Source organism: Microcaecilia unicolor, chromosome 3 (genome assembly GCF_901765095.1).
Source record: "Microcaecilia unicolor chromosome 3, aMicUni1.1, whole genome shotgun sequence".
Taxonomy (NCBI): Eukaryota; Metazoa; Chordata; class Amphibia; order Gymnophiona; family Siphonopidae; genus Microcaecilia; species Microcaecilia unicolor.
This window is the reverse complement of record NC_044033.1, coordinates 404571103-404585310: the sequence shown is the minus strand read 5'-3', so window position 1 is coordinate 404585310 and position 14208 is coordinate 404571103. Positions and strand designations below refer to the sequence as shown.

Genomic DNA, 14208 nt, shown 5'->3' with positions numbered 1-14208 from the left:
TTCCTCATTTTCAGTAGGGTGCCTAACTACAAGTTGCTTGCATAATAATTATAAGAATGCACAAAAGCACTTATGCAATTCATATCAAGTACCTACTGCATAGGTGCTTTGTTTTAAAATTTCCTAACTTACCCAAGAAAACAGTATCATGAATAGAGACCCTAACTGTTCTCACACATTTGGGGAAGCGGGGAGTGGGGGATGGATTGGGGATGCTTGGATGAGTGAATGTGAGGAACCCTTTGGGAATGGTGTATATTAGGGTTTGAATGGGCAAGGAATTTTGCATTTTTCTTTTTCCTTTGTTTAGAAAAAAGGCAATGCAGTCATTCATTTTATAGAGTTCAAGAGGGATGCCATATTGGAATTTTAAATTCTATAGTGTGACTAGTTTGCTTATATTATGGGGTCTTTTTTCAAAGGTGTGCTAGCGTTTTTAACACGTGCTAAGTTTTAGAGTATGCTAAACGCTAGAGACACCCATATATTCCTAGGGGTATCTCTAGCATTTAGCACATGCTTATTTTTAGCGTGCATTAAAAACACTAGCACACCTTTCTAAAAGGACCCCTAAATTCTTGCTGTTTGTCATTCCAGTTGGTCTATGCTGGTATTTTATACTTCCTTGGTGTGTTTCTGTATTATTTGATTGTTGGTTGATGTGTTGTGCTCCTGTACTGCAATGAAAATAAAAATATTAAAAATAAAAAATTCCCACTAGCAGAGAAACTAATTTTGTCAGTAGAAGTCAATATAGAGCACTGAATATCTAAATGCTCCACAGCTCCCAGAATTTGTCCGGCAATCGGTGATGTTTGGTGCCTGTGCCTGGATAGCTATCTGGGCAAGTTATTTCCCCATCAGCCCTTACCCTTACTTTGAATCACATATAACAGTTTCGATCTGGGCATTGGAGGGCAGCTTGAGAGGGAGTTGGGTTTACCTCTCAGGTGTTCAAAACCACTTCAAAATGCCAACATTTTGACACATTTCTATACCACTTCTCTGATCAAAGAACAATTGTAGTTGTGAAGAATCAACATAAAAAAAATCAATAAAAATCATTGCAGTCCAGCTCGGCTCCTTAATCAGTTCCCCACAAATGTATACTTTTACATAATCTGCCACTTATGCACACAAGCAGCAAAATCAAGCTTACACATGCAAAGCTCCAAGTGATCCCACTCTTTTTTGAACATTTTCTTTTGTAAAATGATTTTTTTTAATGTGCATCTTGCCAAATACATATGCTCCTTTGGCAACATTATTTGTGTTTTAGAAAGGGTCTTGTGTTCACCTGTCAAAAGGGGGGGCAGGAGGGGCAAAATTCCCCAGGCCTGGCATCCAAGGGGGGCCCAGTGCCAGGGTCTGTCTCTCTCTTGCTCCAGTCAGGTACCAGGTGATTGAGTTAATATGATAACCCAGTCCCAGCACACAGGAGCAGAAGAAAGACAGACCCCAGCGCCAGGCCCCCCCTTAGATGCCGGGGAGGAGCAGATGCACTGAAGCAGGAAGGTAAAAGCGGGGGTGGTGGCAGCCTGAGCGAGTGAGCAAGTGAAGGGCGGTAGCGAGAGCTGCTTCCCAAGTGGGGGGTGGTGGCTCTGTCACGAGTCGGGGGGCAGCGGCTGCAGCTGTGATGGCCCTGCCCTGGGCCCAGCTCTGTCTCTCAGTGGCCCTGGTTCACCAGACGGGATTTTGTAAGTGTATGGACCTAACTATCTGTGTTACTACCATGATGTCCTATACAGTTATTCACTACTTTCTGTGCATAAAGGAGGTAATTCTATAAAGTCATTTTTGTATATGAATGGCTGCATAAAATACCAACTGTCAGAAAAGTACATGCCATGATATGATGGCACATACTTTGCCAGTAGGCACGTACAAGGACAGAGTTTGGGTGGAGTGTGGGCAAAGTTTACAAGAACACTGTCTAGATTAGGGGTGTCCAACCTCAGTCTTCGAGGACTGCAAACTAATCAGATTTTCAGGGATTTCCCCAGTCAATATGCATAATTCCCTTCAAAAGTAACCACACATGTTCTTTTCTACAAAATGTTTATTATTATTATTTCAATCACCAATTAACAAATCCAATACGTATTTTGTAAGTAACACAGTTTCCCCTTGCCTACAGTACGTTGAAGAACAAGACGTCATTGCTCCAGGCATCTGTGGGAGGCCCGCTTTGGTTATGCAGCCGAGGATGTGTGTTGAATTTGTGATAAGTTAAACCCCTGATGACGCCTGTGTGAAACGCAGCGATTGCGTCGGGTTTGATGCCGGCTTCTATCACTGGATAATTTCAACAGGGTACATGTGAGGAGCAGTGTAAGCCAAACTACCATAGAACTGGATTTTGAAGAGTTTATAGGTCACTTGAGTACTGAAGAAGAGAATGAACAGTGGACTATAATAAGGATTATGTGGTTAAAACCATTTGATTCAGTTTGCTAACATTGAAACTGTGGGTCTCGCCAGTGTTATGTGCTTCAGCTTCTGGCAAAAAAAGCATAAATTTAAGATTAGCAAGAGAACTGAAGAATATGATAGTTTTGTTAAAACATTTTGTGATCTGGTAAATCTTTTTGTGACTGGGTTAAGCAATAGGTAAATGTTCTAAGTTCATCTCTTTGTGGGAAAGAGTTAAATTGCATTTTAATTAGAGATAGGATGAGTGAGTATGAGAGGGTATGATTGTGTGTGATTGGTGTTGTAGGCAAGGAGAAACTGTTACTTAAAAAATATATATTGGATTTGTTAAATGGTGATTGAAATAATAATTAAAACTTTGTAGAAAAGAACATGTGCAGTTACTTTTGAAGGGAATTATTGGTATTAGTAACTAGATTGAAAAAGAGTGTACTCATTATTTAGCGTAGCAGTAAATATTTATAAGATCTATTTGCATGCACTGCCTCCATTGTATGCAAATAGATTTCATGAATATTCATTGTGGAAATCCTGAAGACCTGACTGGACTGCAGTCCTCTAGGGCTGAGGTTGGACACCCCTGATTTAGACAGTGTTCTTGTGAACTTTGTCCATGCTCCACCCAAACTCTGTCCTTGTGCATGCCTACTGGCAAAGTATGTGCCATCATATCATAGCATGTACTTTTATGACAGCTGGTATTTTATGAAGCCATTCGTAAGTAAAAATGACTTTATAGAATTACCTCATTTATACATAGAAATTATAGGATAACTTTGTATAGGACATCATGGTAGTAACACAGATAGTTAGGTCCATACACTTGCAAAAACCCTTCTGGTGAACCAGGGCCACTGAAAGACAGAACTGGTGTGCTTACAAAACAACAGTCTAGGCAGAAACGCTAGCGCATGAGCAGATAACTTTGAAAATGTAAGTTACAACATGAGTTCACAATATAAGCCTGAAATGTTCCCCAGAATTACTCTTTTCTTATCATGTCCAATTTATAAATATAGGAAGATGATTTCACAACAGGATAAAAGCCATTATAAAGTAGGCTCTTCCAGTGGCCCACAGTATCACGCAAGGGTCACACATATTTACCTCTTCCCCAAAGAAGGTAAAAGAGAGAGAGAGAGAATGTCTGACTGCAATTTTATAAGAGCCATTTTCCCTAAAACATGCTTGACACACAGAAAAGGCTATATAACATTACCCCCACTCCCCCAAATTTTATATAGGGTAAGTTGTGCACGCTAATTTGGTCACATGGCCAAATTGCATGCGCAACTTAATTGATTAACAAGCCAATCAGCACCAATAATTGGTTTTAATTAGAATTTATGAGCACAATTTTCGAGGCATATTCTATAACATGGTGCACATAAATTCTCACGCGTGCAGTCGAAAAGAGGGTGTGGCCATGGGTGTGGGTTGTAGGCATACTGTTATAGAGTACACCCTATCTGCGCCTAACTTAGACACAGGTATTTAGGCCTTGTTTTAAGCAGCCTAAATGTGTGTGCCTAAATTTTAGTTGCAAGAACTGTGCGTTCGCATATTCTATAAAATATGCATAATTTTAGGCGTAGTTTACAGAATCACGTTAACCGTATGGTTTCTTGGGGCCGATTTTTAAGGTACCATTTATAGAATTTGGCCCATTGTGAACTTATACATATATTTTTAGATGATTTAAAATCCACTTAAGCATGCCTGTTTACTCTTTCCAAAAATACTAGGACTAGGGGGCATTCAATGAAGCTACAAAATAGTAAATTTAAAATGAATCAGAGAACATTTTTCTTCACTCAACGAGTAATTAAACTCTGGAATTTGTTGCCAGAGAATGTGGTAAAGGCAGCTAGTTTAGCGGGGTTTTAAAAAGGTTTGGACGGCTTCCTAAAGGAAAAGTCCACAGACCATTATTAAAATGGACTTGGCGAAAATCCACTGCTTATTTCTGGGATAAGCAGCATAAAATGTTATGTACTTTTTTTGGATCTTGCCAGATATTTGTGACCTGGATTGACCACTGTTGGAAACAGGATGCTGGGCTTGATGATCCTTTGGTCTGTCCCAGTATAGCAGTACTATATACTTGTTATGTACTTACTAGCCGTTAAGCCCGTAACAACGGGCTAGTTTTTTGTTTTCCTATGGCCTCCCCCCCCCCCCCATCCACCAACCCTGCTCTCTCCCCTGCCCTCCCCCCAGTGTCTGTTTCCCTCAGTCCCGCCCCCTCCTTCCCTCCTTGCTCCCTCCTCCTCCGATTTCCACGCCCATGTCCAAGCCCTCCTCCCTATTGGGCTGTACTGCTGGTGGAGGCGGGGCTTGGACTTCTACACTCTCAGCGTTCCGACTCGACTGTGCATTTGCAGGTGAGTCGGTCGCTTGCCGTTTATATGTTTGATGTATATCCCTGCCATTTACAATCTCTAAAAGCAAGCAACCATTTTCAGTTGCCGGAAAAGGTGGTTAAGGCAGTTAACTTAGCGGATTTCAAAGAAGGGTTGGACAGCTTCCTGGAGGAAAAAGCCATAGAATGTTATTGAATGGACGAGTATTTCTAGGATGGGCGGGACAAATTGCTTGTTGTTTTGGCCACTGTCGGTGACAGGGTGCTGGGCTCGATGAATCCTTGGTCTGTCCAAGCATGGCGATGCTTATGTACTTATTTTCTACTTCTGTGCATGGTTCCTCACCCCCTCCCCCACAATTTTTATATCTTCTTTCACTTTGTTACATATGCATGATATGTCAGAAAAAGCAAATAATGAACCTCTGCAGGTATTCTTCTGCAGGGGCAAAAACATTCTATTAATGCAGACTGAGCTGTGACAGCCACATCCTGGAGAAGAAGAACATTCTCCTCCAGTAGCACAAGTTGTTTTCTTTTTTTTTTTTAATATTTGCTTTTCACTGTAAATGTTTTATAATATAGCCTCTAAATCCCTGTTGAATACTGTCTTTACTAAACTCAAGTGCCATTGTATAAGACTAGTATCTTTCACTGCACCATCTTGTGCCTTAGAGACTCACACATTTCCACTCAGTGGTTAAATGCCATGTTTGTAACAGATGCTGAGCAATGCCGAGCAACAGGAAATTATGTCAGATAGGAATACTTCATCTTTTTAAAAAGCTGCATTCACCAGGAAGCTTAAAAAACAAGAACCTGTAAGCTAACAGCCAGCTGCAATGGTACGTAGCTTTCTACAACTGGATGTCTCCATTTTAACACCCCAAGGACGCTCAGTAGAAACTCATTCTATAATGCAACCTGGGCGCCCAGATTCTGCTATAGAATACCATGTGGTCATTTGCAGTTTACATGGTGTAAGCAGCAACACCCAAATACTGGTGCATATGTGCCGATTTATGCTAGTATTCTATAATAGCAATTATGAGTGTAACTGCCAATATAGAATTTGTGCGTACTGCACAGCATCCTATCTCCTAAATGTCAGCGATCTTTTCAAAATTACTCCCTATAGGCTAGATTCTATATATGGCACCAAAAAAAGCGCTATTCTAGAAGCCACTCTTAAACTTAGGCACTAACTGATACATGCTGCAAATGTAAATGCCTAAGGAGTCCTTTTATAATGGCGTGCTGAAAAATGGCCTTCGGTAGTGTAGGCGCGGGTTTTGGACGCATGCAGAATCATTTTTCAGCCCACCTGTAAAAAAGGCCTTTTTTTGCCAAAAATGGATATGCAGCAAAATCAAAATTGCCACGCGTCCACTTTGGGTCTGAGACCTTACCGCCAGCCATAGACCTAGCGGTAAAGAATTTGGCCGGTAATGACCTACACGCATCAGATGCCACTTGGCACACGTCCACTATGCGCCAGAAAATAAAAAATATTTTTCAGACACGTGTAGTGGACGTGTGCCACAATTGAAATTACCGCAAGGACCACACGGTAACCGGGTGGTAACTCCAATTTGGTGCGTGTTGGGCGCACGTAGGCGCCTTCGCGGCTTAGTAAAAGAGGCCCTAAGTTAGGTGTGTATTCCCGTTATTCTATAACAGCGCATATAAATTTTAGGAATGCCCTCATTACGCCCGTGACCCTCCCATTTCCACAACCGTCTTTCAGATCGCACGTAAATTTTAGGCATGGATCCCACACTTAAATTTACGTTTGTAGATGCTAATTATATCTAATTAATGCTAATTGCTCGTTAAAAAGCAAATTATTGGCGCTGTTTAGCTCGTTATTCAATTAAATTACATATGCAAATTGAGCGCCACAATTTGGGGGACTTTTATAGAATTAGGGGTTTTGCTTTAAGTGCAAGTTCTGAAGCTCTCCTTTTTTTTTAGATTTTTTAACATGTTGCTTTTACTGCTCTGGAATGAGATAGTGAGGTGCATAATTCAACTGTTGACTCATATTTAATCATATTTGAAACAGTAAATCCTAAAATCACTCTATACTGTGAGTGCCACTGTCAAACAAATGAACGAGCTCAATTATTATACAAGAGCCTGAAACTCTAAAGACGTTTTCTCTGTTTATACTGAATGAACTTCTAGAATGCTTTTCATTGTGCCTGGAACATATGAAGCTTACATCTATGCTCGTGCCCTTTGTTATGCATTTTTACAGCTGGTCACATGTTCAGTCTTGAAAATCTCTCTAGGTTCTTTATTCCCGGAAGGGAAATTCTTCTACATATTTACCTCAGTCTATAGCTATCTGCTCTTTGTAATGATCTGTATTTCATTGGCATAATACAACAAGGTTAACACCTACACTATTACAAAATAATACACCAAGATAAACAAAAAGGTGCAAGTGCTCCTTGCAGGTATAATTAAAGCAGTCTACCAATGCCCTGGCCTTAAATCGGTGTTCACCCAGCTGTAACACAATGTACAACCCCTGGCAAGAAAGAAGTTCTGAGTGTTAAAAATTATATACTGAACTGGCAAGAAAATACTAAATCACTAAGAGCTGACTCAAACTCCTGTCAAATGTCTGATGTTTGTTCACTAGATAAGACTTATAAGGAAAATCCAATTGACTAGATTTATTTTTCCTAGTGAAAAAACAATCATAGTTATGATCAGACATTGATCACATAAAAGATCTAAAACTGACTCTCGCGTATTCTCTATTAGATGTTAAATCCACTGTCAATGTGCTGAAGGGCTCAATATAAAATATTGGCATTAGCTTACAAAGTTTTAAGCAGGCAGCTTTCAAAAAGTGCATGTACTTGCTGGTACTTTTTACCTGCAAACCTTAAATTAATTTTCAAAAAGAAAACTGGCCAGAAAAAATATATGCAAAAATCTTCACCCATTTATGTAAGTACATTTTCATAAACTTGCAAGCAGAATTGTGAAAATCAAACAGAATGTGCATATGTGCTCCCATCCCATTCCCAGAAACACCTTGTTCATTTCAGACTAAAACTTATTCATGTAGTGGAGGCCACAGTCATAAGCATAACTACATATAGTGCAGTTTTCAAGGACTGCATTTCTGTGTATAGCAACCTGTGAAAAGTCTATCTTTTGAAAGGAATTTGTGACCTCTAAGTAATGCAAGAGGTCTCTGCAGAAATCCAGCTTATGAAGGGTTTGGGCAGAACTCAAATTGACTGTCTCTGAGAATGCTGGAGGCACTATCATTTGATTTAGATGAAAGAGAGAAATCACCTTTGGAAGAAAAGAAGGCACCACCTTGATGGAGTCAGAGCCAGTCAAAAAGAACAGGTAAGGTAAGGAAAAAGCCTGCAATTCAGACATCCTCCTACCCAAACAGATAGCTGCTTAACAGGTCATCTTCAATGACAAATCCTTCAAAGAAGTAGGTTTCAAAGGTTCAAAAGGTGGTTTTGAAAGAGCCCAAAGGAACAAATCAAAGGCCCTGTTTACTATGCCACTCTGTAGCATTTTTAGCACACTAATGCTAGAGACACCCATATATTCCTATGGGTGTCTTTAGCATTAGCATGCACTAAAAATGCCTACGCAGCTTAGTAAACAGGGCCCTAAGATCCGAAGGGTGCATTACCCCTCCAACAGAGATTGAATTTGCTTAATTGCCTGCAATAATCAATCTACATCCAGCTGCGCAGACAGAGAGAGCTCATCAATCCTATCTCTGAATCTTCAGAGAATTAAACGTTAGGCCCTGGTCAAGATCACACAGCAAAAAGGCCAAGATCAATGACAGATCCACAACACCTTGACAAGACCTGCTGCTCTGCACACTAGCACTCAAAAGTCTATAAGCCATGGAGATATGCCAGAGATGTGGAAGGCTGACATGCCCACAGCAAAGGACCATGCTGTAAGCCAAAAGGGATCCAGGCCTCCATGAAGACCGGCTCCTGCCTTAAACAAGAACAGCTTACCACAGCTGACAGGGCTAATCTGGTGCTACCAGAACACACATGTGGCATTGAATTTCTGGGTTCGGAATAAACACTGAATATCGGCCCTTTTTGTTTTCAACTTTAAGAAGGCAGACAAAATGACACCCTGGTTTGTTTGTTTTTTAAGTCTATAGGAAAAATCTGAGGAGATGGTGGGTGGGAGGAAGAAGAAAACTTCTCACCCCGCTGGATGAGACCTCTAAGGACCATTGCTGGCTGGCCTCACAAGTGAAGCCTGTGGACTAGAGTTCAGAGCCCTGGAGGGAAGGATATATCCACACTCAAAGAGATAAAGATCCATGGACAGCCCCTGGAATCAAAGCCTAGGCCAAGACTCAACCTCAAGAGCTCCAGGCCATGAACTATACCATGGGGAGAAGGTCTGCATAGAAGCAATATCTTGCGGCACCAGTCAAACCTGAGATAAGGCTCCCTGTAACATGGAACCATCTGCTGAAGGCAGAGAAATACAGAGATATCCCAGGCTGCATCACTCTTGTTACTGGTATTCATTGAAACAATTCAGATACTATCCACCTTATAATCGAAAGAGAAAAACGCCTATATTCCGACCTAAATCAGGAGATGGATGTCTTTCTCTCGCGGGTGCCCAAATCGGTATAATCGAAAGCCGATTTTGGGCGTCTTCAACTGCACTCCGTCGCGGGAACGAATAAAGTTGATGGGGCGTGTCGGAGGCGTGGTGAAGGCGGGACTGGGGCGTGGTTATCAGCCGAGCAGAGATGGGCGTCTTTAGGTGATAATCGAAAAAAAGGCATTTTACCGCGATTTTGGGTCACTTTTTGGACCCTTTTTTTCACGAACAAGTCCCCCAAAAAGTGCCCCAACTGACCAGATGACCACTGGAGGGAATCGGGGATCACCTGCCCTGACTCCCCCAGTGGTCACTAACCCCCTCCCACCAAAAGAAACCCACTTTACAAACTTTTTTTCCCAGCCTGTATGCCAGCCTCAAATTCCGTACCCACCTGAATGACAGCAGAATGTGTTCTATCCTGTGACAGCCTTTCCCTGGTTCTGATGTGGCTCTCGGGTGAGTGTGACACCTTTTCTGATAAGGGCACTGCAGTCACATCAGCAATGCATTGTGGTGGGTGTAGGGTATTGGGCTCTGTGATTCCACTAGCTTGTGTTAAATGCTCACGATGTTGGTAGTTGGTAGGCTGTACTCCCATGGTGCTTTTCCCTCTGCTTACTGGGTCAGAGTGTGCCCTGTTGTGTTTCCGGTAGTCCATGAGGTAGTGGCCATTTTTGTAAGTCAGTTTTATATCCCTTTCACCTGTTAGCCATGTTACAGAACTTAGTTCTTCCCTTGAATGTGGCTGAAAGAGGGCATTGTACACCATTCTGCCAGCTCTGACCTACTGCTCATCTCAGTACCAGGGAGACTCGTTGCCAGTGGGCACAACCTCTGATCTGCAGTTAACTGAGAGTAAAGGTGCTTATTCAAATAAAGGACGTTTTCAGCGAGATTAGTCTTTAGATGTCAACTGCTGTGCCAAGGTTATACACCAGCAAAAAGTCCTGTCCCTGGAGCACTTTTAGTGGGTACTGCAGTGCACTTCAGGCAGGCAGACCCAGGCCCATCCCCTCCCCCCCACCTGTACCACTTGTGGTGGTAAATGGGAGGCTTCTGAAACCCACTGTACCCACATGTAGTTGCCCCCTTCACCCCTAAAAGCTATGGCAGTGTTGTAAACTTGCCTCTCCCACGACCAAATGGCTTGGATTAGGACGTTTCTGAGCTGGGCGTTTTTATTTTCCATTATCGCAAAAAAAAAAAAAACGCCCAGCTCAGAAAGGACCAAATCCATGGGCATTTGATCTGTTCAAACCGTATTTTCAAAACAAAAGATGGACGCCCATTTTTTTTGAAAATACGGTCTGTCCCGCTTCTTCACGTACCCGTTTTCGGACATAGACACCCATGGAGATGGGTGCTCGCGTTCGATTATGCCCCTCCATGCCTCCCATCTGCTGGTAGGGCCAGTCAGTCTAGACTAGTTTTCAGCACAGAAATCTTTAACTGCACCTTCAGAGTTGTGGTCAAACCTTTTACATTAATGCCCACATTAACACAGGTATGAGTGTTAATGCAAGCCATTCTATACTTAAAGGAGCTACTCTGCATGATCTTATTTTATTTTGGCAGCTCATTTAAATATTTTGAGCATAATTTTATCACTGAGCATCTGGTAGGAGCCTATTGAATATATATGTAAATAAGCTATAAACTATTCTATAAAGAATATAGGTGCCTACTTCCTTTTATACCAGTATGCTTACAAATTAGGCATAATCACGCCAACCATCAAGCTGCAGATGCACACATAACTTGCACCATTCTATAACGTACGCACATTTGAGCCCTATCCTTACTGTGCCCAAGCTCTGCCCATTTGTATGTCCCCTTGCAAATATGCGATATACAAGTTAACCCTAAGATTCTATATATGGCGCCTTAATTTCTGTGTGGAAATCAGAGCATATTCTATAAGGATGCATGTAATTTAATTGGTTAACTAACTAATCAGTGGTGCTGGGCAGACTTATATGGTCTGTGCCAGAGCCGGTGGTGGGAGGCAGGGATAGTGCTGGGCAGACTTATACGGTCTGTGCCAGAGCTGGTGGTGGGAGGCGGGGCTGGTGTTTGGAAGGCGGGGATAGTGCTGGGCAGACTTACACGGTCTGTGCCCTGAAAAGGACAGGTACAAATCAAGGTAAGGTATACACAAAAAGTAGCACATATGAGTTTATCTTGTTGGGCAGACTGGATGGACCATGCAGGTCTTTTTCTGCCATCATTTTACTATGTTCAGTCAGTAGAAGAAACTCCAGGGGTTTTCTTTAACTTGCAGGGACCCCTTCCGGAAGCGCTGCTGGTAGGCCTCTTAGGTGCAACCCGCCCTCTCCAAAATGGCGGCTTTTACTTCCGCACAGTTGGCCATCCCGAGATTGACATATTGGAATGCTTTCTGGCTGCTACCAGTCAGTACATTTCCTAGACAAGTTGTCCATGATGCTTCTGACCAACCAGCAAGGCGGGAATTTTTTCAAAATTGGTCAAGAAATAGCCCGGGTTGTCCTCCAGTACCATCTTCTGTAACACCGGAGCCGGAGGGTGCGATCTGGGAAACTGTAAGGCTTGCGTCACCTGGGTCAGGGAACTCTTCTGGGCTTCCACAGATCTTTTGGAGGCTTCCTAGTGCTCCCATTGCCTCTGTGCTACTTGCTGCAGCTTCTGCTGGGCTTCCACTAGGGCCTGGAGCAGCCTCTCCATGCTTCTGCTGTAGAGGTTTCACTCAGAAATGCACACTGCATGAGGAAAACAAAAATAAAACCTGCCTGTTGAGCACTAAATATACACTCCCCTCCCCTAACAAGGGCAGGGCTAACCCCTTTTGCTCAATGTCCCAGCATGGCATCTTCAAGAGGCCCAGAGGTTAAGGATCCAGCTTCCTCTGGCAGGATAAGCTCAAAGATCTCACTTCTAACACCAAATGTAATACTGAGAGCGAGTGTTGAGGGTAGACCTTCACAATAACACAGCTGGACAAGGTTCTAAACATGAAATAAGTGCTTTATTAACTTAAATCTGAGGCCTGTTACTTCACAAAGGTAAAGTCTATTATCTTCAGAGGGGGGGAAAGTCCTAGCATGGGCCTGTGGCTAACAGGGCCCAAAACACAGTCTATGGCCTGTTACTGCCAAGCTCCAAACACAGTTTGTAGTTTCTCTCTTTGGATTTCCAGCTCTAGTTCCAGCCAGACCTCAGAACAAGGCTCACAAATCTTCAAACAAAAGATTGGCTTAACAGCCAGATCACAGCAGCTAGATGTATTCAGTAAAGGCTGGGGCTTTAGTTCTTCCTTCCCTGGGCTTCCTTAACCCAACTCTGGCCCTGCCTTTTATAGTTCCTGATTTTGACTCCACCCCTCCTACCTCTCTTCCTCCCTGGGTGGGGCTAAGGGTTTTAAGGTGGATCGCAGTACCTGAGTGATCCTTCTTAAGAGTGAGGGGCAGTGTTCTGCGTACCCCTTCACTCTAGGCATGGTTATGATTGACCTGGACCCCCAAACGGGCAGGAGGAAGCTGCAGGGTCAAAAACTATTTTTAAAAAACAGAGAATTACAGTATATTGTAATTTTAGATTTTGTTACTTGCTTATGCAAATGTGAGCTCAAGGCAAATTACACAAATTATTTCCCTGTCCAGGTAGGCTTACAGTTTAAGCTGTACCTGAGGCAAAGGAAAGCAATGTGACTTGCTCAAGGTCATAACTAGCATCAGTAGGGGCAGAACTAGCATTTTCAAAGGTGTTACACTTACCAAGCTCTAAGAAGTTAACACAGTTAATGTAGAAGCACTAACCGCCTTCAAAATAACAAGCATTAACTACGACCAGGTACCGCATGCTAATTGCTACTTTAATGCTGGTTCCACCACACTGGGTGGTGCATATAATTTGCAGCTAGTGCATGGTATATTCTCACGTTATGCCACAGTAGCTACAAATTTTACCACAGTTTAGTAAAAGGGCCCCTAACTTAGGTTCATAAATCTAGTCCTTTAATTTAAGCCCCTTAGGGTGGGAAATAACTACACCACCAGAATTATAATTCAGCTTCAGATTGGATTTAGAAAAGTCGAGCAATTAAAACTAAAATCCAACATCTGTAGTTTTTAAGATAAGATGTTAACATGCCTAAATTATAGCGAAAAATGTACAGTACTTTATCAGCAAAAAAGTATTCTGTCATTTCAAAAGAAACCACCCGTGAAATCATACACTGCAGTCTGAGATGTCTCAATGGCTTCCACTACAGACTGCAAGTTTTATTTCACTCTGAAACAGCGTCAGACAATCACCCAGTGTAAAAAATCCCTCACCAGTGATTACCATTGTCCATGCAACCCAAACAAATGGTTCTGTCCCTTACCTGTAATCTGACTCTGCCCTTGTGGATTAAAAGGACTTGGTGCAGAGTTCAGGGAAGGTCGTGGACTCTGAGTTGGGACACCCACTCTCATACTGGGATGAGAAATGCGCCCTAAATCACTGAGGCGATCAGAGAACAAACTAGGTTTAGAGTCATCAAGCTTCTGTCTGTGCCCTGAAAACAGCAAACCATTAAAGAATTATTGTTGTTGTTCGTAGTAAATCATGTACTATACAATATCTACTTGCATATGTAGACCCAATATTAAAAAAAAAAAATCTGAGTTCCTAAATTTAGGGTCCTGTTTACTAAGTCGCACTAGCATTTTTAGCGCATGCTAAAATTAGCACTCGCTACACGCTAGAGTCACGCATATGTTCCTATGGGTGACTTAGCGTTTAGCAAATGCTAA

General features: G+C 42.3%; 1 protein-coding gene across 3 annotated transcripts in view; it reads right to left on the bottom strand.

The window, feature by feature from the left end:
• RUNX2 (RUNX family transcription factor 2) overlaps positions 1-14208 on the bottom strand; it is a 219076-nt gene that overhangs the window by 78609 nt on the left and 126259 nt on the right. For 2 of the 3 annotated variants that reach the window (XM_030198761.1, XM_030198762.1), the window contains exon 4: positions 13797-13970. The exons of the other annotated variant lie outside the window; for it this stretch is intronic. In XM_030198761.1, the coding sequence (XP_030054621.1) occupies positions 13797-13970 (174 nt within the window). The remainder of the gene's footprint in view (positions 1-13796; positions 13971-14208) is intronic. 3 annotated transcript variants of the gene reach the window in all.